This window comes from Vipera ursinii, assembly GCF_947247035.1.
Source record: "Vipera ursinii genome assembly, chromosome: 1".
Lineage (NCBI taxonomy): Eukaryota > Metazoa > Chordata > Lepidosauria > Squamata > Viperidae > Vipera > Vipera ursinii.
Window position 1 is genome coordinate 68,709,166 of NC_139512.1, and position 26,281 is coordinate 68,735,446.

The 26,281-nt window shown below is 40.1% G+C and overlaps 1 protein-coding gene across 1 annotated transcript in view; it reads right to left on the reverse strand.

Annotated features, from left to right (window-relative positions):
* Nucleotides 1–26,281, reverse strand: part of UBR1 (ubiquitin protein ligase E3 component n-recognin 1) — an 82,028-nt gene that overhangs the window by 51,590 nt on the left and 4,157 nt on the right. The window contains exons 2-16 of the mRNA XM_083379572.1: nucleotides 17,487–17,743; nucleotides 15,828–15,906; nucleotides 14,800–14,910; nucleotides 13,532–13,662; nucleotides 9,960–10,101; nucleotides 8,393–8,455; nucleotides 8,095–8,218; nucleotides 7,058–7,162; nucleotides 5,565–5,653; nucleotides 4,886–4,984; nucleotides 4,063–4,220; nucleotides 3,463–3,562; nucleotides 2,968–3,096; nucleotides 2,107–2,284; nucleotides 1,574–1,635 (exon numbers count right to left, since the gene is read on the reverse strand). Coding sequence (XP_083235698.1) covers nucleotides 1,574–1,635; nucleotides 2,107–2,284; nucleotides 2,968–3,096; nucleotides 3,463–3,562; nucleotides 4,063–4,220; nucleotides 4,886–4,984; nucleotides 5,565–5,653; nucleotides 7,058–7,162; nucleotides 8,095–8,218; nucleotides 8,393–8,455; nucleotides 9,960–10,101; nucleotides 13,532–13,662; nucleotides 14,800–14,910; nucleotides 15,828–15,906; nucleotides 17,487–17,743 — 1,827 coding nt within the window. The remainder of the gene's footprint in view (nucleotides 1–1,573; nucleotides 1,636–2,106; nucleotides 2,285–2,967; nucleotides 3,097–3,462; nucleotides 3,563–4,062; nucleotides 4,221–4,885; nucleotides 4,985–5,564; nucleotides 5,654–7,057; nucleotides 7,163–8,094; nucleotides 8,219–8,392; nucleotides 8,456–9,959; nucleotides 10,102–13,531; nucleotides 13,663–14,799; nucleotides 14,911–15,827; nucleotides 15,907–17,486; nucleotides 17,744–26,281) is intronic.

Here is a 26,281-nt window from a genome sequence, read left to right on the forward strand (position 1 = left end):
AACCCAAATCCATCAGGCCAGGCCAGCTTGTTGGAAAAGATAAGTTTTTAGATCACGCCGGAAGGAGTGAAGGTCGGGGGCCATTCGGATTTCAGCTGGTAAGCAGTTCCAAAGGATTGGTGCACCCACCGAGAATGCTCTCCCCCTTGGGGGTCACCAGCCGACATTCTCTGACCGGTGGCACCCTGAGGAGGCCCTCTCTGTGGGAGCGCACAGGACGGAGGGATGCTGACGCTGGCAGTAGGTGCTCCCGTAGGTAGTCCGGACCCATGCCATGTAGGGCTTTGTATGTCATCACTAGCACCTTGAATTTCACCCGGAAGGCAACTGGAAGCCAGTGCAGCTCACGGAGCAGAGGTGTAATATGGGAGTATCGGGAGACCCCCAAAAGCACTCGTGCAGCTGCACTCTGCACCAGCTGAAGCTTCTGAGTGGTTCTCAAGGGCAGCCCCATGTATAACTATCTATGTCTAGGGGCAGTGCCTAAATGCAGAGGTGTGCTGAAATAGGAAAACTGAGTCTTGATAAAATTCAATGAAAAGTGATGCTCAGGTTTTCTGATCTATTTCAAACCCACAGGGGAAGGATTACATTTTCTCTGCAGGAAGCTATACATTGTATAAGCATGCTTGTCAGTTCCGCTCTCTCATTATAGGCCAAAGCAGCTAACTGCTTATTAATATTTGGGGCTGATATGGATATAATCCATGCATTATGGCCAAGGGAAGTTGAAGAGCTTCAACTTTCCTTGGCCATAATGCATCAATTATATGAGCTCTTCTGGCTGACAATGTAGGATAGTTTGACGACTGGAATTGTACTCTGTATCTCTATGTGGCACTGTAGTCTCAAGACAGCCTATGAACCCAGTGTGGAATACAATAGTAGTCCCCAATCTTTACAGCTTGGCGGCCTGGTGGGGGAAGAGGGGAAACAGTCTGAGTAAGTAGCGGGCTGATGCAGATGCATGCATGTCAACCCAGCACTCATGCAAATTGAGCTGCGTGCCCACATGCACCAGCCAGCTGCTCATGCAGCCCAGTTCCAAACAGGCCATGGCCCGGTAGTGGATCGCAATTTAGGGGGTCGTGAACCCCTGGAATACAGAATTAGTCCTTTACTAATAGCTTATGCTATTCTGTATTTTCCTTGAAATATCTCAAAGCAGAGTACTTCTTCCTTCAACTGTATCCAATTGTATTACTGTAACAAAGCAAATTAAGATCAGGGTCGGTGATTGGTAGCAATGAGCTTTATATCCAGATAGTGAATTTAAACTGGAATATGAACAAAAGGATCTAGCACACTAACTACTCCACCATTCTAACTCTCACATTGATTGAACCTTATATATTGAAGATGGACAGTATTTAATATTTGTTATGTATATGTAGGGGTGTGAGTCTGTACATAAGTTGTATATAGTATGTTTAGGTGTGTGTCATGTATGTGTTTCACTCTGAGAGCGGGCAACTAAATTTCATTTTTGATGTGTGCCGTTGTGCCCACAGTAAAAAAAATGACAATAAGGGTTATCTTATCTTATCTTAAAAAAACTGCAGAAGATACTTACTGATGAAAAAAACTCTTGGAGTCTTGAAATGATTCCAGTTTTGCTCAACTGTATATGCAGACCTAGGAAAGACATTACCAAAGATTTTACTTTTGAGTAAGGGTGAGATACAAGACCCACTGGTTATCACTATGCATTTCAAAATTACTTATAAGCAAGATTTCTCACATCAGACATACATTTGCCAGCAAGTGTTTAAGAGGCTGCCGCACTAACTGAAAAGAATTTTAAATGCTACATCTGTGGGAATATTAAAATGTTAATAATAAAATTGTGAACAATATGGCAGGATAAAGGAGAGAGAAAAATACATTTTTTCACAAAATGCACACTTAATAAATTATTATTCTTTGACACGTAAGCTCTATTAATTGCATTTATAGAGGTCAAGCAGCCAACAATATCCATGATCATAAATATATATTCAAATATGACCTGCACTTCAGAAGCCTAATGCCTTATTTTTATCAAATCTGAGCAGACTTTAAAAGAGAAATTTAATTTTCAGCTATTAATAACCAACAGGCACTTACCAGCTAGCATCCTAGACAATGGGAGATGGATGCTCACAGGATCTGTTGATACCTTGAACCGCTTGCATTCCAAAGTATGGCCACATAAATTGATCACTTTTTTGTCCCGGGTATAAGAGTTGCTACATTTCATTACTGCTGCATGGCACTCCTTATAAGCTGTAACCAAGAGCTCTTCCTGGAAATGACAGTATTTTTACATTTATAGTTAATAGTATGTATAACACTGAATTCATGGTATAATCATAGTGGCTATGTTTCATTCAAACAAATTTGGCTCATAAGTACATCATTAAAATCATGCAGCATTAAATAAGATACTAACTGCCCTATACTTGTTATTTTTTCAGTGAAAAGCAAACAGTTTTGTGAATTCTAGCAAAAAAAGCAACCCTCTGTACCAATATTTTTTAAATTGTTTTTAAATCAAAATATCTACTTAACTATATACTCTGAGAAATGCAAAAGCTTTATGGTTTATAATTCTTGAATTTATCAAGAAATAATAGTTGCATTTTCTGTGGAGATTTATAATAACTTTAAGAGGTGCCATTCCAAAAAAAGCAACATTTGAAAATTTATAAACCACTTGTTTTACACACAACAGCTACAAAAATCAGAACCTACATGTGAAATAACAACCTTGTAGTAAAGGGGTTTTTGTTTGATAAATAACAGTAATTCCACAGGCCTTTCAAAGATAACTGCTTTTAACATTTAAATTAAATATTTCATTTTTAAAAATCCCTAAGGGAAAAAAATGAGATACAGTCACATTGATCAAACTTAGGGAGAGGAGTCTGCTCATAAGAAACTTCAATTATTCAAATCCTTGCAAGCTCTTCCTACTATGCAGCTTACATCACAGGCGCACCACTCCTGAAATATCAAGAGAATGTTCTTCAATTGCATCTGGATTGAAATGGCTGCTTCCCAGTCAGGATCTACCTCAATATGCTGCCCAGCTTGCCGCTTTATTTCCTCCATTCCCTGTAACAAACCAAGATCCAGATAACTCAAGTCAAAATTACTCAGAGAAGTATTAAGACCATAAGCTTAAATAAATAGATAAGGAAGTATCAATTGAATTGAGGAAATTTTTATTTTGAATGAAATGTGACAATGCAATAGGACATATTATTTTTTTGTAACTGCATACTTGCAGAATTCATTGGAATTCATACGGGAAAAAGTTAATTTATAGTCACTTAATAGAAGTAGAGTTCCTTAGAACCATTTTAAACAATATAAATGCAAAATAATAAAATGTTAGAGTACAGCTACACTGGATTATACTGTTAGCCACTGTACTATATATTATTTGAGTGTAATAAAAGGACAGTTTATATACTTTACCTGCATGCAAGTAAGAATCTTCAGGAAAGATTTGAACCCTTCTAAAAATTGTTCTCGCAATTTATCTGTCCACACAGCAGGCTTACTGATTAAAATATATCTATTGTAAGAAATAAACATTTTTTTTTAAATGTAGCATAGTTTCATAGCATGAACTTTTGCAGAGTTGACTGAAACTAGTTTTACTTATGAGATGGCTATCATCCTGGGAGACCTGACACGTGGCACAAGACAGAAATGACTTTCTTTAAAAGGAGGAATTACTTTCTTTACGATATACAGGAAGGGACTACGTTATTATGATGACAGTGATATCAAGACAAATATTCTTCTCTACTGCTAGTACACTCTTCAATACATTGCCAGAATAATCTAATATATTTATTATTTGTTAAACATTGTTATAAAGTCTTAGAAAGTGCTGGATTCAAAATACTACTCAGTTTAAGCATAATAAGATTTGCCTAACTTTACAGCTGTTCATCTGCAATATGAATTATGGCATTTATCCAGCTGATCATGCAAGCATTGCTAGTATTCAAAGTGCTATTTGAATATTTGCAAGATGAAGTACTTTTATGCTTTAATAGGAAAACTTACTTAAGATCATGTATAATTGCATATACTCGGCCCAACTTCTCTTGGCTGTAACCCTGGAAATTGAATTTGCTATTTTTATCCAAATATTTTGGTAGTTCTTCTAGAAGTGTCTCTGTTATGACTGTGATGACATTTTGTTCTTCAATGAGATGGCGGGCCTGAGAAGGAAAATGTATTCAAAATGTAAAATACACATCTTTATTCACATCTTATTTGAATAAGAACAAAGTAGAAAAAAGGAAGATGTGGTTTGCCTATTCATCCTGACCAAGCCTTCTGAATAGAATGGTGAACCTTAGCTGTGTTCCTATCAATCTCTACGTTTACTATACTTAATAAATAGTTGTCTTCCATACAAGATAAAGCCATCTCTCGTAAGTCCTCTTTGTGTATTATAATGTTTAGAGAGTTCACCACGTGAATGCTCCTGATATCTCTTTCCTGGCCACATCACTAGAGTAACATCTTTCTTCTGGAAATGTTCATTTACTGAGTGTCGCTATCAACTGAAGGAAAGCCAATGTGCATACAACTTTATGTAATGTTGGCTTCCATGTGAGCCAGGACTCTATTTAAACTTGGTGCATGAATATTTGTAGGAGAAAGATTCAGAGACTGAATGGTTCAGATTTCATAACAATGTACAGTACAGGGACTATAAAGAAGAGGAAATTTTATCTAGCTTAAAGCATGCTATGTGTCTTTGTATATGCTTGGCCCTCAGGATTTATATCCTTGTCCTAGAAAAAACATGTTATTCATTTATGAGCATGGAAGGAAAAAATACTTCTGCTAAAGTTTAGGGGAAATGTAGTATACATACCAATGTCGGTACTGTGAATATCTGAACTGAAAGTGCTGTCACAGAAAACTGCCTTTCATGATCATCAATGATATATTCTCTCTGCAAAGCTTTGTAATGCTGTGAACACACAAATACAAAGAAAGTATTATTTACTGATTGGATTATGAGATGTACACAATCTGAGGAGTAGAAATTTGACAAGTAAAAGATGTATTTTCTCTCAGGAAGATTTACTTCACGAAAGCATCAAAGCATTGTTAATAGCATTTGGGGAAAATGGGATACATCTGGAGAGCAAAATGGATGAGAGTCTAATGGATTAATTAATGTTGATTACATTTTATTTAAATTTATGTTTAAGGTTCTATTTAATACAATTAATATAATTCAATCCACATATAATTAGTCATTTTTTCATGCTTTCATTTTAAAAGTTAAGATAAAGCAGTAAATAGATTAAAATAAAGCAGAAGTTTTGTAATCTGTACCAAGGTATGTAAGACCACACATACATCTTGGAGTTCTGGTTGTGCACCTCTGCATTATAACTTGATACAGAATACAACAGTAATTAAAGTATTTATTTTTATATTACAGCTCTCAGAAGGCAAATAGTTATTTTTTACTGATGAGTTAACAGTTTAAATATGAAGAAAAACTTTACTACTCCAAGGTAAAAGATAATATAGTAAATTACCTTAACAAATTCCATAGCAAAATGTTTTTTATACTCTATTTCCATAAAAAAAGTACTGAAGATTAGTTCATGTAAGATCTTCCTTGCTCCTAGAAAAAATCATAATTTATTTTCACTCATAAACATTTCATTCCAAATTAATAGATCTTTAGTAAGTACAATGCCTATATAAAAATGGAAAATCTAAACTGCTATTAAAGTATGAATCATCTCAGGTGGTAACCTTTGCTAAAAAGATATCATCATTTTTTAGAAATCAAATAAAATATCTACCATATCTGTTTTAAATATAATAGTGGCATATTTGTGATAGTTTTATTCTGCTGGTCTGTTAAGCTATGTAAGTGGAGAAACCAGATCCTTAAAGCAAAGATCAAACTAATTTAGAAGAGAGAAGCTATCAGTAATTGAGGCTGAAGTGATTGTGGTGGAAAAACCCTTCCCCCAAAGAAAGAAATGGGAAGAAGGAGAATGAGTGAAACCCTCAGAAATATCTGAGAGAGATTAAGAAGTAGCAGTAGGGCAGGGAAGCTTCAAAGCAAAGGAAAAGCTAGCAATGCCTATGTGGGTAGCCTATAATGGTCTTGTGAATAGAGCAGATATTGGACTGGGGGGACAGTTTTGAGAACCAGCAGGGTGGTTGCTCAAGGGGACTGAGGGGAAGATGGACACCGCCCAAGTATAACTGCGAGTGATATCAAGAAAAGTCTCACAGGGTGAGATCTGAGGAAGGATATGGAGAAGCAAAAAGCTGGGTGCTGATAAGCTGTGTCCCAAGAGACAATGAGACAGTGGGAAAGAAAGAAGAGCAGAAGAAGGGATAACCTTTGATAAGATGGCAGAATATCATACCAAGAGAACCTAACAGGAAGTGTCTGGGACCTTGACAATAGTGAAACAGAGACAGGTGTTTAAGGATCAAGAAAAGCTAATATAGAGATTAAAGCGTGAAGTGATGGGAAATTTTTACAGCTAACTGGGGTTGTAAGACCAAAGAATGAAATGAAAACCAAAAGTATAACAAAAATGCAAAATAAAAACATAATAGAAAATATAAGATTACTATCTTAAGCTTCCAAGGCAGATGCTAAATAAATTAGGTAAATAAGAACTAGTGTCTAGGAACAGAGTATAAAACATATTCACTAATTAAAATTTACGACTAATTAGTAAATGAAGTTTATTTTTGGAATATACATAGTAATAATTACTAATTTATTATCGCCACATATTTGCCTAGGCCCTAGCCTTATCACTAACCTCATGACAATGCCTAAAAGGATTCAGTTAAACTAAGGAAACAATGTACCTCTCACAAGGAAATACATTTGGCACAATGAATAAAAAAAGAAGTTATGGGTCTTGTATTATTTTCTTTGACTATAACAGAAGGTTCCGCTATTTTATGTCTTACAGGGGCCCATCACGTTTCTAGAAAATTCTCAGTTGGCAATAGCTCTGTACCACAGTTGTTTCCCCAGGATTCAATTTACCTTTATAAAGTTTTGCATCCCACAGCATCAGTGTGCTTATCTGACAAGGTTTCCCTGAATCAACTTCTTTTAAACATATTTTACAGAATATCTGACGAAAATCACCTAAAAGAGGAACACGTAAATATGAAGGTTTAGATTACTGGAGGACTTAACTGAAATCCTTAAGAAAAAAATCACACAAAAATTCTTCACATAAGGCAGAAAGCTATTTCAAAATGTCCTGGCTCTTACATTGAGTAACGTTATGCAATCACTTTCATGTTTACTTCTGTAATCATTTTTCAACAATAAACAACGATACAATGCAATTCCTTTGAAGAAAAAAGGTATAAACGTTCCTGAAGAACTTTACCCAAACAAAATGGATAAAAGGTAAAGGTAAAGGTTCCCCCGCACGTGCGTGCTAGTCGTTTCCGACTCTAGGGGCCAGTGCTCATCTCCGTTTCAAAGCCGAAGAGCCAGCGCTTGTCCGAGGACGTCTCCGTGGTCATGTGGCCGGCATGACTAGACGCCAGAGGCGCACGGAACGCTGTTACCTTCCCACCGTAGTGGTCCCTATTTTTCTACTTGCATTTTTACGTGCTTTCGAACTGCTAGGTTGGCAGAAGCTGGGACGAGTAACAGGCGCTCACTCTGTTACGCGGCACTCGGGATTCGACCCGGAGCCCTCAAATTTGATCTGATTTTATTTGAGGGTGTGAATAAAAGAAAATGATACCCAAACAACTAAGACATATTTTTTTCCCTTAAAAACAAAACAAAAACAAAAAATGCAGTTCTGCCTCCATCTACTTTTGGAAGGTGACCGTCGGGCAAACTGTGCAAAGTTCAGTGTGGCTCTCAAATAAGGAGAAGTTTCGCATCACTGTTTTAAGGGATGGTGGTCTAGCAGTTAGCAGGAAAAAAATTTCATAGAAGAACAGAATCATTTCTTACTAGTTTTATAAACAAAGGAAATACTTGTCAAAACCAATAAATCCCTTGTTCAGTATTTTGCAATCTATGCACAACACAAAATAATCTAGGATACTTACTTGAGTAGCTCATAAGTTTGTTTAACCAAGAACCAAGACGCAAAGCAAATTTCTGATGAGCCATTACATCTGCATGAAGAACCATCACATTAAGGGGACCTTGGGAAACACTATTTGAATGTTTCTAAAAAATAAAGAGTATTTAAAATTTGAATCAGAATACAACAAGCATTCTACTGATCAAAGATGATCAAACAAAAATGAGGGGCTAAAATCAAGAAAAATCATCGCTATGAACATATCTTCATAAATATATAGAACAGTAAAATGTTACATATTTTAAAAATGCTACTCTTACCTTAATCTCCTCTTTTGCTTCCTGACAAACAACGTATGACCCCTTCTTAACAGCCTTCCGACCCTGTGTAATTTAAAAAAAAATAAAAAATAAAATAGAGATAGACAGGACAATGTTATTATAGTGTGCAAACGAAAGGCAAGATCAAAATGGAAAACAATTAAAGTTGCTTTCAGGCTGATTTAAATGAAAGTTGTACAAAGGTTCAGTCATTTTGTATTATAATTCTAATTTGAATTAGCTTTTGTTAGATATCTATCAAGATCCATGACTCTTAAAACTGACAAATAACATTAAAATTATTACAGAGATAATGCCATCATGTCACTCTTTTAAAGGAATAAATTCACTGTCAGAAATTAGCATATGGTCTGGATGATCACAGGGTTTTAAAAATATTCTTAGTTCATGGTCCATTAATTCTTCTGTTCCTTCTCAGGATTATTGCATTCCAGAGTTTGGAGAATTTATGTCCATTAACACCAAACAATCTCCATAATGGTATGGTCTGAAAGAGGTAAGGCATAGTTCAGAAGAGGAATAGACATTCTAGAGTTTCCATTCCATTCCTGAATCAGTGAATTTTGCATTACCATATATACTTGCACATAAACCCATCTGCAGATATCCAATCCTTGAATCTTCATCCCAAATACCATGAAAAATGCACAACCCACAGGGCACCTTTGGGAAGAAATGGCAGAAAAACTATTTATTTTGTTAACCCTTATGTGAGCATGGATCATCCAAAGCACTTCCTGGGAGATGGCTGGATCAATATATGTAAAACAAAGCTAAAAAGGCAAAAATCTTTAAAGGCTTGTAAGAATATAAAGATCTTTAACTAGAATTAACTTAGAATCAAATGAGCTTCTCTGAAGAAGAAATTTTAAAGCTGTGATGTGTTGCTAAAAAGAATTATTTTCCTCTGGTACCATATCTGATGGGTGGGAACAATATAACAAGAACCTCAAGAAAAAAGATTTAGATTTGAACTGTAAATATGAAATGATTCTTCAGAAATAAATTCCTTAAATTTTTTGAAAAGGCCAGATTTAAAATGCATACTGGCACAAATGTGATTCTAAACATTAGAATTTCCAGGGAAAAGTCAAACTGAGCTCAAATTCTAGTGACATAATAATTTCTTCTTAAAATACAAATTCATCTTTCGCCCTAATATAAAATGAGAAGAGAATTTGGTATGGGAACAAAAAAGTGACCAGCCTTATTCATTCACTAAATTTCTAGAATAATTAATCTTGCTAAAACAATAATAATTAAAACGTCAATTGATTTAAAAGAAAACCCATTGTTCTGAAAATTATAACTCTATAACAAAATGTACCATAAGGATTCATTCTTATATAAGATATTGATTATACTGATAACTCAGAATCAAATAATGCACACTGCAAGTATCTTACACCAATTTGTGCAAGACAGAACTATGCAGCCAAGCTCTATCAAAAAGCAAAACAATCTTAGCATTTATTTAAAAAATGACAACATCCTTCTTACATTTCTCCCTGCATCAGGCTGGATACCACAGCAGTATAGTACTAACCTCTTTATCTATAGCAGTAGTATATAACTGGGCCTCTCCAAGGTCACACCCAAGAGTTCTTTGTAGACTGTAGATAACATGATCGTAAGAATGATGCTCATCATTGAAAAGGACACAATAGTGTTTGTCTGGCTTCTCTCCACTGTTAAAAAAAACCCAAAACCAAAAGATGACTGATGACCCCAGAGAAAAACTGAAATAACTTCAAAATTAAAGTTGGCCACAGGAATAGCACAAGCTAAAAATAAATACAGTATAATAAAGATAGTTAAACTAAGAAGTTCATCATTATCAATATTAAAGAGTCCTTGATTCGAGTATTCATTATTATTATTATATAGGAAGTTCCTTCTTAATTAGCACCCAAATCTATGCAATGTGGAAAACATCTCTTTCAACAACTTGGAAAGAAAGAATCGAGTGACTTTATTACTCTCCCTCCTCTCCCCTTCTCTGTTGATCTAATGTCTGATTCAGCTCATGTCAGGTGCAAGCAACAAGATCCACATCTGAAAGATTGAAGTTGACTACTTTATTACATTCCACCTATAATACAGAACTCTCCCCAGGCTGCTTGCCTTCCCATGGAACTTAGGAGGGGTTAAGTCTAAGTATATTATGGCTGCCTAAAAACTCGAGGCTAGTCACACTGGATGGCTTCCCCTTGCCTGGCTGAGAGTTTTCCAACAGTTTGTGACAATGTGATAAGCAAAGTATAGAAAAATCTGAGAGTGTTGACTTCTGGGGAAGCATGGGAAACTGAACACATCTCCAGGAAAGCAGAACTGATGACTGCAGCAAAGACCAAGGAACCAGATAGGGATAAGGAGATGATGGGAGATCATTCACATGTGCCCTGGATGGCTGCTCTTCATGAAGACACTATTTTATGTGGGTTTGAGCACCAGGAGACAAAGGAATCAGCCATCCTGCTTGCAACTGTGCTACAGCCTTTTAAAAGACACCAAGTCTGTAAACCTCAGTTTCTAATCACTTTTGGAAATTGCCTATAATAAAGACATTGGGTGAGTTTTATCTTCAACTTCCAACTCTGAGCAAAATAAAAATTAATGACAAATTTTAGAACTTCAAGAAATTGAAATAAACTGCAAAAAGCTAAATAAGATCTAAGAAAGTTACAAATAATAAGGGTCCAGACAAATTGGGAATATTGACTTTTACTGTAAGGTTTTGGAATTATCTATAAAATATCTGTTTTCTTGTGGAAAACAGATTTATTTTGGCCATCCTGGTTACTGCAAGTCTTAACTAAAATAAGTTACTTTGGTTTTGGAAATGGGACGCCAGAAAGGACTAAAGATTCTAAGCAGAATAAAATACAAAGCCAGTTCTTGACATCAGTTAATACTAGGACTTACAAAATGACACAAAACATAACACTGAAAACATTAAAGGAGGCCTTTGAAGTCAGAAATTACTGACTGCAATATCAACACTATCAATAATGTCTGCTTCTAGGGATAGACTGCATCTAAAAGATGTTAATGAAGGAATGATACACATGGAAAAAATTATCTAACAAGACAAACTGGAATTATAAATGACAAGCCTTGGTGGAGCAGTGGGCTAATGCCTCCTTAAGTAACACCAGCTGCCTGCAATTAGCGCAGGTTCGCATCCCACCAGGCTCAAGGTTGACTCATCCTTCCAAGGTAGGTAAAATGAGGACGCAGATTGTTGGGGGCAATTAAGCTGACTTTGTAATAATGCCGCTTGGGGGGTGTATGAAAGCCCAAATAAGCAGGCATATACATAGAATGAAGGCTACTGCTAAGCTTGTAAGCCGCCCTGAGTCTTCGGAGAAGGGCGGGATATAAATGGAATTTAAAAATAAAAATAAAAAAAAGCCAAGAGAATGATTTGGAAAAAGATACTTTGTTGGATAACAAAAGAATCTCTCTGAAGTTTTAAAAAGGGAAATATAATGATAAAGCAAAAGGATGAACTAGAAAATATTTTCAATTGACTCTACCAAAGAGGCTCGTTAAAGCCTTAAAGAAATCTATGCAATGGGATAAACAATATTTGAATGAATTAAAGATTAAGATTGCTAAAAGTAAAAGCAGGGCATATCAAGTCAGTTTATCTGATCAAGTTAAAATAACTTTTTTTTGCAAAGTTCTGACAACTCTTTATGGACTTTTTACTGGCACAGAATTGAAAAGTTGATGTTTTATGGATTTGCACTTAAAGATTGAATGGTGTATGGGATAAAGAGATTTTTGTAACTTTAAAGGGGATGAACGGTTACCAAATTTGTTTATACTTATTGTGGGGAATGTTGGAAATCACTTCTTGATATATTTTTCTTTTTTATTATATTCTTTATTATATGTTTTTCTTCCTTTTTCCTTCACTTTTTTCTTTTTTCCCCAATTTAATTTGTATTAAGTTTTTACTACTGTAATCAAAATTCCTAATAAAAATTACAGTAAAAAACATTGAATATTGATTTAACAATTTTAGCATGTATCATATGGACACCCAACTTTTTTGTAAATTTGTTTCATGATGGTGATGTGATTATAGTGACTGCTCTGGTGGAATGAGCTGGATTGTGTGTTAATAAATAAGGACTGAAATTCATGAATATAACTGCCTATTGTGAAAAAAACCTCTTTCTCTAGTTGAGCTCAGCTAAATGGAGTCTTTCTCTTTTACTATTGTTTAAAAACTTCTTCCTCCGATAGAAGTGAAATAACAAAAATATGATCATTGTAATTATAAATCTTAAAAAAAAACCAAACTTGTGCAAAGTACAATCAGAAGTATGGCTAATTCTGGGGGAAAAAAGAATTGAAGGACAGAAATCCCAGATTTTCTTTCTAATAACTAGGACTATCTTTCAAAGTTAAGCAATCTCTATACCAGTATGAGGCCTTAAGTATAGAAAGACTTTTAAGTACCTTGCCTTGACAATTGCAAGGGGGAAAAATACACCATTGTCTGCTAGGCTAATTTGTTACAGAGTATGAAGACAGGAAATAATTTCACTTGCATGGTGAGAATTTCAAGATACTTAAATTATCTGTGTGATTCTATATAATTCTCCACTCCTACTCATCATTTATCAGGGATGCGGTGGCTCAGTGGGTTAGGACGCTGAGCTTGTCGATCAGAAGGTCGGCAGTTTGGTGGGTCGAATCCCGAGTGCTGCATAACAGAGTGAGCACCTGTTACTTGTCCCAGCTTCTGCCAACCTAGCAGTTCGAAAGCACGTAAAAATGCAAGTAGGGAAGGCAACAGCGTTCCGTGTGCCTTTGGTGTCTAGTCATGCCGGCCACATGACCACGGAGACGTCCTGACAAGCGCTGGCTCTTCGGCTTTGAAACGGAGATGAGCACCGGCCCCTAGAGTTGAAAACGACTAGCACGCATGTGCGGGGGAACCTTGACCTTTTACCTTACTCATCATTTGTTTTTCCTTGCTAAGTTATTCAAAGGTCTTGCCTAATCCTGATTGAATGATGCATTGTTTGTTACTTTATTACTAACAATCTTGGAAGGGAGACAGGTAAGACACTTAAAAGTCAACTCTAATAAATTACTTACTTTATCATAAGCTCTGAAGGCAGCTCTTTCTCCTCTTCCCAAACAGTCATATCAACAATATATTTTATAACTGAAGGGAAGATTTTCCTTGCTTGTGCTATTACCTCTTCATTCAACTGGCATTCCAAATTCTACAAAAAAAATTAAATATAGCCATGTTAGATTTACAGTACAGATAATAAGCAAGCATGAGCAGTGTTGCAGACTTTCACTACTATTGAAAGAAGTATCTTACAGTAGCTATTGTTCAATAAGAAATACCTCTTTTGTTCTCTCTGTTGGTTTGTGGGAGGGGGCTTGTAGCATTTGACATCTGGTGACTCCCAGGACTAGTCCTGCAGTTTTCCTAGCCAAGTTTTTCAGAAGAGATTTGCCATTGCTTCCTGTCTAGGGCTGGGAGAAAGCAACTAGCCCAAAGTCACCCAGTTGGCTATGTGACTAAGGCAGGATTAGAATTCACAATCTCTTGGTTTCTAACCTGATGCCTTAACCACTACACCAAACCGGATCCAAAAGACCTCAAAAAATTCTAGCTGATAGCAACTACAACCAGTGATGTGATTTTAAGATGCAATGTCACATGACTCTGCAACCTTCGACAGCCATTCTGGCAGTCCTGGTTACCACTGTTAGGATAATCCCATGTAGTCAAAGCATCCCATAGTCACATTTGTGACCTTCTAATGGCTTCTCCACTGACTGTTCATTGGAAGTCAGCAGTGAAGGTTTCAAATGGCGATCACATGATCATGGAATGCTGTGATGTCATAATCATGAGTCGGCATAGAGGACCTGTCAGGTATATCCCTTGCTCAACATTATGGTAACTATGAACAATCACATAGGTGGATATTAAATTAGAACAATCTGTATACAAATAGCCTATCAGTCTCTCTGATTAAGCTAGTCTGGGATGGTAATTTTATTATTCAGAAGAGGACCACCTACGTAAGATATCATGGGTGCATTGGAATCATGGTATTCTTATAATATATCATTAGCTGGTCAAAGTTCAACATGATTATTTTTAATCAAGGGAAGAGCAAAAAACTTTTAAGTTTTAATAAACAGTTCCTGAGGGTCCACTTTTATAAAATTATAAACTCAGAAGAAGTCTGTGAAAATTTACATATTAGAATGGAACACAAACATCGAAGGTTAGCATACAAAGCTGTTCCAAACATGTTGTGAGCATGCCCAAACAACAGTACATAATTAGGAATTATTTTTATGCAATATTTATTTTTCAATTTACTACAAAGAAATACCTCTTCAGTATTATCTCCTCCTTCAGACTCATGTTTTGTACACACTGGTCCAGTCTTCCATGCTTCTGTATCCCCACAGTCGCAAAATCCTCCTCCCGTGGAAGTATGCATCTAAAACAATTAAGAACAGAGGACACAATTGGATCTTCAGAACTATTAATTCATTCTGGAAATAATGCTGAACCATGGTACAGCATATATCACAGCAATACTACATGACAAGAATAACAACTATACCCAAATTTGTCTGTGTTCTCCTCCTGTAATGGTATGTAAAAATGACTTAGCGGAATGAGGGCACGAGATGCTGCCTAGGAAGCAAATAAGAGGGCAGAAGCCTGCAGTTGCTTAATGGTCAGAGAAACTTAGGAAAGGCCCACTCTAAGGAATCAGGCTGTTAAAAGTGACAGCTGGAGATTTGTACTTTCAGACTTGCAAGACTGATGTCAACCAATTAAAAAAGTAAAATAGACAAGGAACACAATCAAATGAGCCAATTCTACTTTACTGTAAGGTTACATTAACAGAATTTTGCAAGTCTGAAAAGTACAAAAGTACAAATTTCTTACCACAACTGCTAACTGCCAGATTCATTAGAGTGGGTCTTTTCTAAGTTTTGTTCTCTGACTGTTAAGCAACAGTAGGCTCACCATTCTGCTATCTGATCTTTTAAATTAACTAGTTTTTATTGCCCCTAAATGGGAATCCTGGACATTCTGTACAGAAATTTGAAATTTCTTTCTGAGATTATCTATTATTTATGCAGCTGACAATTATAAATTAATCCTCTCATTTTTTCATCTAAAGAACTTGAAAATACGTTTTTGAAATTAAATAGTCAGCTGCTCTATTCTGCCTAGTAATTCTTGGCTATCTGAATTGATGTGGCCATTAAGTATTCTATCACTTATCATAAACTGATTTTCATGTACTGTTATTTACCTTCAATACTTAAAAAAAAACATTCAAATTCTCATAAATGTTCACTTATGTTAATAGATATCACTCCAAAGCACACATTTCCTTACCTTGTAACGATGATTTACATGAATACTGTTCTGAAAGCAATCCATGCAAAGTACACAAGTTGGATCAATTGCACAATCCCTGCAACAAAAATAAGAAATGAGTGCTGTAGAGTAAGCACTTATTTCTCAAAAACCTACCAAATGTCCAGATTCTGGAAATGTTAACTGAACAGAGTGGAAGCATTCACACCTAAGCCAGAATAGCTTATTATTAGTGATGGTGCAAAATGATTTGTGCACAACCATTCTGAGCATAAAATAGGTTCTGGGTGATCAGTGCCTGAAATGAATTATGCATATTTCATATGTTTTAATCCATAGAACAAGATTGTTTTTTCCTAGGTATGAACTAAAATGGATTGTTTTCTGAGTACAAGAGTACAAGAAACATAGAAAACTGCCCTGTTTCCCTTCACTGCAGCCAAGAAGGCTCCGCACACATTTCCACCACTCAGGTAATCCTGAGGACACAGGTAAACCTCCAAATGGTTTCAACAACTCTCTAAAGGATGACTATCTGTCTGCAAGCAATATGAATCCTTTCACTCCCCACCATCTAATCAGAGCTGAAGAAGCTTCTTGGATGAGAAGCGAAACGTCTTTAAAAAAAACCCACAAGAAAGTCCATTTGCCTCCTGAAAAAACGCACCTTTGGGATGCCCACCTCTAGACTCACTCAAATTTATCAATAACTTTTTTTAAGTGAGATCTCCAGAACTTGACACAGTATTCCAAATGAGGTCTGACTAAAGTCCTATATAGCAGGATTAGAACCCCCTTTTTCCTGCTTGTGATTCCTCAAGTGATGCATCGGAGAATTTTGTTTGCCTTCACAACTACCAGGCCCCACTGTTTACTATTTCTGCAGTCATCTACTATGACTACTCCTACATCCTTTGCTTCTGTTCTAACATTGTACCCCGAAACTGTAGCCTGCCAGGTTCTTTTTCCCTAAGTGCATTTATGTATTGCATAATACATTGAAGGTGAGAGTAAATGTGAGAACCTATGGTTGATTGGGGTCCTTAGTGATGTGTCTACATAGACACTGGGAGAAACAGCAGCAGTAGCTTGAGAAGGAGGGAAAGAGATGGCTCTAAGAAAATAACGATATGGGTAAATTGATAGGACATGTTGCAGAAGAATATTAGTGGCTGAAGGGAAAAAGGGAAAGTGCTGGGAATATCAAAGAGCACACTGGCCAGTAGGATATGTTGGGATATCAAAGGTGGATGGGGAAGGGAGGAAGAGAAGGGAAAGCACAGACAATATTGTGGAGTTCTCAGGTGGATGTACAGGTCAATGTCAAAGAGGGGAGAGAAGGGGAGCCCTGAATCGGCCTTGTTCTACTCATCTCCTAAAATCACTCTGGCTCTATTTTGTTTCAAACAAAATTCCAAACAACCAAAACGATCCATGTTTTCTTCTGATGAGCTGCAACTGCAACCAATTCAAAATGGCTCAATAGAATTTCCAGAACACGATGTTTTGTTTTGGACTGGTAACAATATTTACTTTCTTACCTAGCACCTCACAACCCACCCGCCCCAAACATATATGCACTTTAGAAAGATGCATAACACCAAAGCTGTAGCGACAATTATATATTATATCACATCCTTCAAAGAAATATTAAAAAGTAGGAGTATTGCTATAAACCTGCAGGAATATGTTGTCTCTCCACCTTTAAATACTTTTCCACACAGCTGCGAGGTACCAATCTGTCTTAGCTTTTCTAGACAGGTATCTGGATCTTCTCCAAATAAATGCCACTCCAAAGGGTAAAGGATCATTCTTTGGGCCATTTCCTCCTCTTTCTGTGATACAGGATCCATTTCATCACAATATATGACTGGAATCACTTTTGCCAAATGTTGAAGAAAGGCAGCATGAAAATCAAGCTTCTCATCCCACCGCTGCAAAAAACAAAATATAATATTACTCCCTCAGCATCAGTATTTCACATATCAAAAATTATGATATATAGTAGGTGTAAACAGGGGGAAAAACATGTTTTGGAGTTATAAATTTTTGAACAAAGTCCAAAAGAATAGTTAATATGACAACAATGGAAATAAAGGCAACTATATCACAAAACCTGTAAAAAATAAATCACACATAGTATACTCTGAAGGTCTTGAAGGGTATCTACAATACTCTGTAGACTTTATACCAAAAATAGTAAGTATAGTAACACCATTCTAAATCACTTCAAACACCAATGCCTGAATCAGGGGTTGGTTTTCTTCTTTTTACTACATCCCTGTTTCCTTTTGTGTGTTTTTTTAAAAAATAATAATCTTATAGTAGAGAAATGGGTTTGTTCATTGACTGTAACTATGCTGCTCAAGTCTGATATTCAACTAAAAAATAAATATGACAATTTACACCAAATGTGGAAATTTTAAGCAACGTTACATTAAAATAATTATTTTTACAACATTGTAAGGTAATTTCTTTTATTAGTCATTTTTTTATTTAGAAGCAAGCTAAACTATGCTGGAGGTGTGGTGACGAAGATGCAACATATTTTCACATATGGTGGACTTGTAAAAAGGTTAAGGCTTTTTGGATAAAAATCTGGTGGAATATGCAGAAGATTTTTAAGCAAAGGATAAAGTTTTGTCCGCAACTTTTTTTGTTGGGAATAATTACAGATGCTACAGTTGTGGACACTAAGTTGACGCTGAATTTAATTACGGCAGCAAGACTCTTAATAGGTCAGTATTGGAAGAAGGAGGAATTGCCGACTATAGAAGAATGGACTTTAAAGGTTTCTGACCTGGCAGAGATGGCAAAGATATCGGCTTATTTGAAAGATCACTCGCAAGAACGCTATATTATGGAGTGGAGAAAATGGATTGAGTATATCCAGAACAAATATGGGACTAAGAAGTTTCATGTAGCATTTGAATAAGTCTTCCTTTCTTTCTTCTTTTTTTTCTGTTTTATTTATATATTTTATATTAATAGTGTTTGTAGTTATCCTATATGAGCTAGAGAGTGATAGATTTTAGAGTTTATGGTTGTTAGCATATGGATGTTTATGATTGTTTTTTTCTTGTTTTTTATACCTTGTACTTAGCTCTGGGAAGTCGGGGGGGGGGGGGAGGGGAGGGGGGGAGGGGGAGGGAGGGAGGGAGAGGGGAGGGGTAGGGGGGACTGTTAAAGATAAAATGTATGACAAAACTTTTCAATAAAAAAAGAAGCAAGCTAAACTGAAACATCTTACTCCTTGCAAGAAATATTTCAAACACTGTAAATATTTATTCTGACATATTGTTTGTCCAATTTGTATCTTTAACAATAATCCACAAATGTCTGTATTTGGTTTATTAGAATCTTATTTGAATTTTTCCTTCACAATAAAAATATAGCTGAATAAACAATTTACCAAAATCTAAATGCAGCTTTTTCAACAAAATGTGTAAAGGAGAAATAAACTCTTTTCTCTGTCCTCTGCAACCCCTCAGGATCATGCCCAGGACTGACAGCACAGCGTCCTAATATTTTGAAATGGATGGCAAATTAATATAGACTAAATGTATTAGAGTAAAACAGGGAAAATGTACCAAATTTCTCAACTCACATATCAAAGTGCTCTCACTGATTTTATAATTTTCCACCTTCTTGTAAAAAAAAAGTCTATCATTTTCATAAAGCAAATGTTCCTATGTCCCTGACACTGATTTCATTCTCAATAAAGAACAATATTGAATTTCCAATCTTTTGTTTCTTTTTGCTAAAATGTGTTGAATTTACACTGAATTATGACTGACAAGTTTGGCGTAGCTCACTAACTCCTACAATTTTTTCTGGTTAAAAGACTAAAAGAAGACATGACTTGTTCACTAGCCCAACTGCTATACTTAAGACTTTCCATATAGAGATACAAAAATATCTAGTGTGTGTCAAAAATGAAGGAAATAATCACAATATGCCATTAAACATAAATTTGTTAAATAAAGCAATATTTACTGTGAAGCAGTTACCTTTTACCTTTTCAATTTAGACATTTGACAGTGCTTTTCATTTCAGACATTTAATTTGATTGTTGTGGAATAACAACATAAAATCCTAGAAGCTAATCATCTGAAACTTGACACAAATATAACTATAGCATTTACGAAGAAAAATAGTATTTTGTCTTTAATATGTTGTGAGTCACCTTCTTAGAAAAAGCTATTTCTGCAAATTTAACTCAACTTTTAACAGAAAGAAGGCTCACATTTGATGAAATAAATACAATCTGTCACACAGAAAAAATATCAATTGCCATCTGGTATTTTCAAGTTGTAATTAACAGAATACATGGAGGTTTAGGGTTTCAAGTTAAGTTGATAGTTTAACATTAAGCAGAAGAATTGAGCTCTAAATTAATCTGATCTCCACCTCCACCACCCTCGCTCATTTCACTTGTCAAGATCTAAGACACTTTCTCAGATAACGTTGCAGAAAAAAACTGGAATTCTTACCAATAAATTGTTTTGGTAGCATGAATGAGCAATTGGGTTATAGTCCTATGCACTGAACTCAGAAACGATATAGTATTTATGTAATTTGCAATATTAGTCTAGCCACAATATTACTGTATTATATTTATTTAATTTAATTTAATTTAATTTAATAACACTTATATACCGCCCTTCTCCCTGAGGACTCAGGGCGGTTCACAGGGCAGAACAAAATAGCGAATACAAACATTAAAACAGGATTAAACAATAGCCCTAGTTAAGAACAATATAAATACAACGCTAAAAACCCCCAGAAAAATTAAAAAGCGAGAGATAAAACAACCCCAACACTCCCCCTCAGGCTAGGCCGGCTTGTACAAACAGAAATGTCTTAAGATCGCGACGAAAGGAGCGAAGATCGGGCGCCGTCCGGAGCTCTACCGGTAGCTGATTCCACAGCTCCGGAGCGCCCACAGAGAAGGATCTCCCCCTGGGGGCCACCAATCGACATTCTCTGATCGGTGGCACCCTGAGGAGGCCCTCTCTGTGGGAACGCACAGGGCGCAGGGAGCTTGATGCCGGCAGCAGATGTTCCCTGAGGTACTCCGGCCCCATGCCATGGAGTGCTTTGAATACCGTTACCAGTACCTTGAATCTCACCCGGAAGGCAACTGGCAACCAATGCAGCTCACGGAGCAGAGGTGTAACGTGGGAGTATCGGGAGACTCCCAACACCACTCTCGCGGCTGCATTCTGTACCAGTTGGAGCTTCCGAGTGGTCCTCAAGGGCAGCCCCATGTAGAGAGCGTTGCAGTAGTCCAGACGAGAGGACACGAGCGCATGAGTGACTGTGCATAGATCATCCCGGCTAAGATAGGGCCGCAACTGACGCACCAGGCGAACCTGTGCGAAGGCCCCCCTAGTCACGGCTCCTATATGATCTTCCAAGGTGAGCCGTGAATCTAGGAGGACCCCCAAGTTGCGAGCCCTATCTACGGGGGGTAATGATTCACCCCCCATAGCTAGAGATGGAATGTCCGAGTAAACCCGGGATGAAGGTATGCAAAGCCACTCAGTCTTGTCGGGGTTGAGCCGGAGTCTGTTCCTCCCCATCCAGACCCGAACCGCCTCCAGGCAACGGGACATCACGTCGAGGGCATCACTGGGGTGGTTTGGGGTCGAAAAGAAAAGTTGGGTATCATCAGCATACTGATGATACCCAACTCCAAAGCCACGAATGATCTCACCCAGCGGCTTCATATAGATGTTGAACAGGAGAGGCGAGAGGACCGACCCCTGAGGAACTCCACAAATGAGAGACCTCGCGGTCGACCTCTGCCCCCCTGCCAACACCGACTGCGAACGTCCCAAGAGATAGGAGGAGAACCACTGTAAAACTGTGCCTCCCACTCCCAGTCCCCTGAGACGCCGCAGCAAGATACCATGGTCGATGGTATCGAAAGCCGCCGAGAGGTCTAATAGGACTAAGACAGAGGAATGCCCCCTGTCCCGAGCCCTCCAGAGATCATTCACCAGCGCGACCAATGCCGTCTCCGTGCTGTGCCCGGGCCTGAAACCCGATTGGTACGGGTCTAGATAATCCGCTTCATCCAGGACCAGAGGGAGCTGATGCGCCACCACACTCTCAACAACCTTCGCAAGAAAGCGAAGGTTGGAGACAGGACGAAAGTTGTTCAATACAGCTGGGTCCAAGGCAGGCTTCTTGAGGAGAGGCCTCACCACCGCCTCCTTCAAGACGGCGGGGAAGATACCCTCACTCAAAGAAGCCGATATAACTGCCTGGAACCAGCTGCGTGTCCTCTCCCGGGCTGCATAAACCAGCCAGGAAGGGCACGGGTCCAGTAAACATGTGGTGGTGCTCAGCCTCCCCATGATCCTGTCCACTTCCTCCGGAGTCACAGAATCAAACTCCTCCCAGATGATATCGACAAGACCACCCGTGTCCTGATCGTCAGACTCTGCCCAGTCAGAATCCAAACCGGTCCGAATCCGAGCGATTTTGTCCGACAGATGTTGGTTAAACTCCTCGGCACGTCCCTGCAAGGGATCCTCCCTCACCTCCTGATTTAGGAGGGAGCGAGTCACCCTAAACAGGGCAGCCGGGCGATTATCTGCGGACGCAATAAGGGTGGCGAAGTGGTTGGACCTCGCCTCCCTAATTGCAGCGAGATAAGACCTAATATAGGCTCTTAGTCGCAATCGGTCGGGTTCGGATCGGCTGGCCCTCCAACCGCTCTCTAGGCCCCGTCTCCGACGCTTCATCTCCCGGAGCTCCGCAGAAAACCATGGAGCCCGACGGGATCTGCACCGGGTCAGGGGCCGCAAGGGTACAACTCGGTCAAGGGCCTCAGTGGCCGTCCTTTCCCAGGCTTCCACTAAGGCCTCGGCCGAGCTGTGAGCGAGGGAGGCAGGTGGGGACCCCAGCGCCGCCTGGAACCTCTGAGGATCCATTAAGCGTCTGGGGCGGTACCATTTGAGTGGTTCCAAACCCCCACGGCGGGGGGTGGCAAAACGGAAGACCAGCCGCAGGAGATGATGATCGGTCCATGACAGGGGCATAATAATTGGAGAGCCCCCACCAAGATCATCTAACCACCGTCCAGACAAGAAAACAAGGTCAAGGGTGTGGCCTCCTTCATGAGTCGGTCCCGTAATTACTTGCGTCAGGTCCATGGCCGTCATGGAAGCCATGAACTCCCGAGCCAACTCAGATGATCCTCCCAGCGATGGTAGGTTGAAGTCCCCCAAAACTATAAGTTTCGGGAACTCAACCACCAGCCCAGAGAGGACATCAAGCAGCTCAGGCAGGGCTGCTGCTGCGTGACTAGGCGAAAGGTACACCAGCAGCAAGCCCAACTGCGCACCAGGGCCGCATCTCAAAAAGAGAGACTCACACCCGACTGTCTGGGGAACGGTGGCCTCCCGCGGACACAAGGTCTCCCTCACAACAACAGCCACTCCCCCACCCCTACCCTGAGCCCGAGGCCGGTGCAGCACCCGGAAACCTGGTGGGCAAAGATCAACCAGAGGTACACCGCCCTCTGGGCCCAACCAGGTCTCCGTGATGCAAGCCAGGTCAGCCTGCTCACCCTCGACCAAGTCTCGAACGAGAGGAGCCTTATTAACGACCGACCTGGCATTCAAATACACCAGCCGGAGCTCAGGAGGCTGCTCATCCTCACTCCCGGGACCTCGGGGCGGAACCAGAGGGTCGGAGTGCCTCACCGCTTGTAAACAGCGGAGAGGCCTTCCCTGAGACCGATACGGCCCTCTGTTCCTACACCTGCTGCCATTCCCTATCGTCGTGGGAATGGACAATCCCACGACTGGCCCTGGAGCCCCAGAAGCAGCCGACCCCCGCTCCTCCCCTCCGCGATCAGCCTCAGCACTAGCCTGAACAAAGGTAGTTGGACTGCCCCCCTCGTCCAAACCACCAAAAAAAGAACCCTCCCTCCTCCCTAACCCCCAAAAAATTTTTGACAAAAAACAGATCAAGGACCTCCTATTAGGTTTACGTCGGAGGCCCATAGCCGTGCCCGGCCATCTCTCAGGATCCCAATAGATGGGACCTTCCTCGAGATTATACTCGGCTGGAAAGGCGGGCCGCCTCCAGGAAGGGGGAGCACCCCTGAGGGCGAGCAAGTCCGTAGAGGAGTACCTAAAACAAGGCATAAAGCAGTCCAGATATAGGCAGTCCATAATCAGTTGATTTAAGGAGGAACCAAACAGAGAGCAAATAGAAGTCCCGAGCCTCCACCCAGCCGCTGCCACTCAGCTGGGTGTCACCCCAGGACAGGCCAACCACCGCCCTCTCACGACGGTTGGAAAGCCTATACCAGGGGGGGAATGGTCCGAAACATCCATCCTGGGTACAGCATGTCCCCTAGAGCTCTCACCTCTAGGGGCAGCAGATGAAGTTCAGGCCACCCTCTCACTGTGGCCAGTACCCAGGGAACTCTGAAACCTTTGGGGCCGATATGTGAATGGCAATAGAGAACAGTCCGAAGGCAGGGATGGAATCGTATATTACATCATCAAAGTCTGCACTACTAGGTGGCCAAATCCTTCGCTGCTCTGTCCTTCGAAAAAGTTGATCATGGCCAATTCTGCAGTCATTGGGGTCTTCCAAATTATCTAGTTCTTTTGGGTCCACAAATCCAATGGCACCAGCCAGAGTCACAACTGGTATCACGGGAAACATAGATCTTTCAAAGGACCATTGGGCTCCACTGGGGTCCACCGGGATTAACCGGCTAGCCCAGGGACCCTCGAGGCCACCAACAGAAGTAAGAGTACCAGGCCATCCAGAAAAAACAAAGCAAGCAGAGGAAACAATAAATTGGTTACAGCGTCGCCGCTGAGCCACCAGGGCCACCGCCACCACCGGAGCGTTGTTGCAGACGCCGCCGCCATTGCTGCCGCCGCCAGGACGCTGATGGAGCCGAGAATAAACAATCGGTGGAGAGGGAGGCCTAAGGCGGCCCCGGCACAACGCCGCCGCCGCCGCCGCCGCCATCCCCGTCGCAATCCAAGCGAGCCAGGAACGCCGCTGCCGCCACAGCCGAGGGAGACCAGGCTGACCACTGAAGCGGCCCGAACGGCCCGAAACGCCTCCACCGGGACCGACAGAGGCGAGGGACCATCCGAAGGCCGGCTCCACAACCGCCGAGGATGCCCAGCGAACGATCGATGGAAAGGCAGGCCCAAAACGGCCCCGGAGAACGCCGCCGCCGCCGCCGTCCCCGTCGTCTCCGGAACATACCAACAACGCCGCCGTCGCCACAGCCGAGGGAGAGCCGCGAAAGACCGAGCCGGACACAGAAGCGGCCCGGAACGGCCTGAGACGCCTCCGCCAAGGCCGCCAGCAGCTAGGGACCTCCCGTGAACGCCGGGTCCGCCACCGCCGAAGACGCCGCTGCCGAAGCCGCCGGCCGCCGCAACCACCAGGCCCGCGAAAACGGCCCGAAAAACGCCCGAGGGAGCAGGTAGGCGCCACCAGCCTCCAGTCGAAAAAACGGCAGAGCTGGCAGCTAACGGAGTCGAAAACCTTCATCCTTCAGCTGCCTAAGCAATTGCACTCACTATCCCCCAACCCAGAGGGTGCAAGCACCCCTGGGGGGCTCCTAGGACACCTATTTTCTGAGACTTGCAGAGCTCACTCAAACAGATCCGCCCGCACGTCCGCCATCTTTTAGAATATTTATATCATGACAGGCAGGACAAGAAGCAACCGATGGAAACTAATCAAAGGAGAGAACCAACCTAGAACTAAGGAGAAATTTTCTGACAGTTAGAACAATTAATCAGTGGAATGACTTGCCTCCAGAAATTGTGGGTGTTCCAACAACGGAGGCTTTTAAGACAATATTGGATCACCATTTGTCTGAAATGGTAGAGTTTCCTGCCTGACCACGGGGTTGGACTAGAAGACCTCCAAGGTCCCTTCCAACTCTGTTATTCTGTTATGAGTTAATAGAACATAAGAAAGTTATTTACACTGGCAAACAAGGAACCAGGAAGGCCTTGTTTTCATTGATCAAATGCATCACAATAGAAATTTCTGGGTAACTTCCCCGATGGCTCCTTTTAAAAAAAGCTGCAAAAAAAGGACTTAGCTAAGAGTTGCTTATTAATTGCCAATTTGCCTTGCCCAATGATAATTCAAACACTTCTCCAGAGATATAAAATTAAAAACTGGGTGATTGATTGAGAGAAAAGGAAAACATTTCACTCATTACACACACAGAGAACAACTCTGTTTAGAAATTATAGAGTTTTTCACTGGTAAAACACCAGTCTCTGGGCCTGAGTGGACAAGCCAAGGAACAACTGTACTCCTAGTTTTGCATTTAAGGTGCCACTGCAGTTCTGGTGAGCTCTCATTATCATCATTGTTTTTCACAGCTCTAAATCTAAATGGAGCATGCTGAGTGATGGGCTGCACAGCCTGAGTTCTCACAGCACTTTAGCACTGGTGAG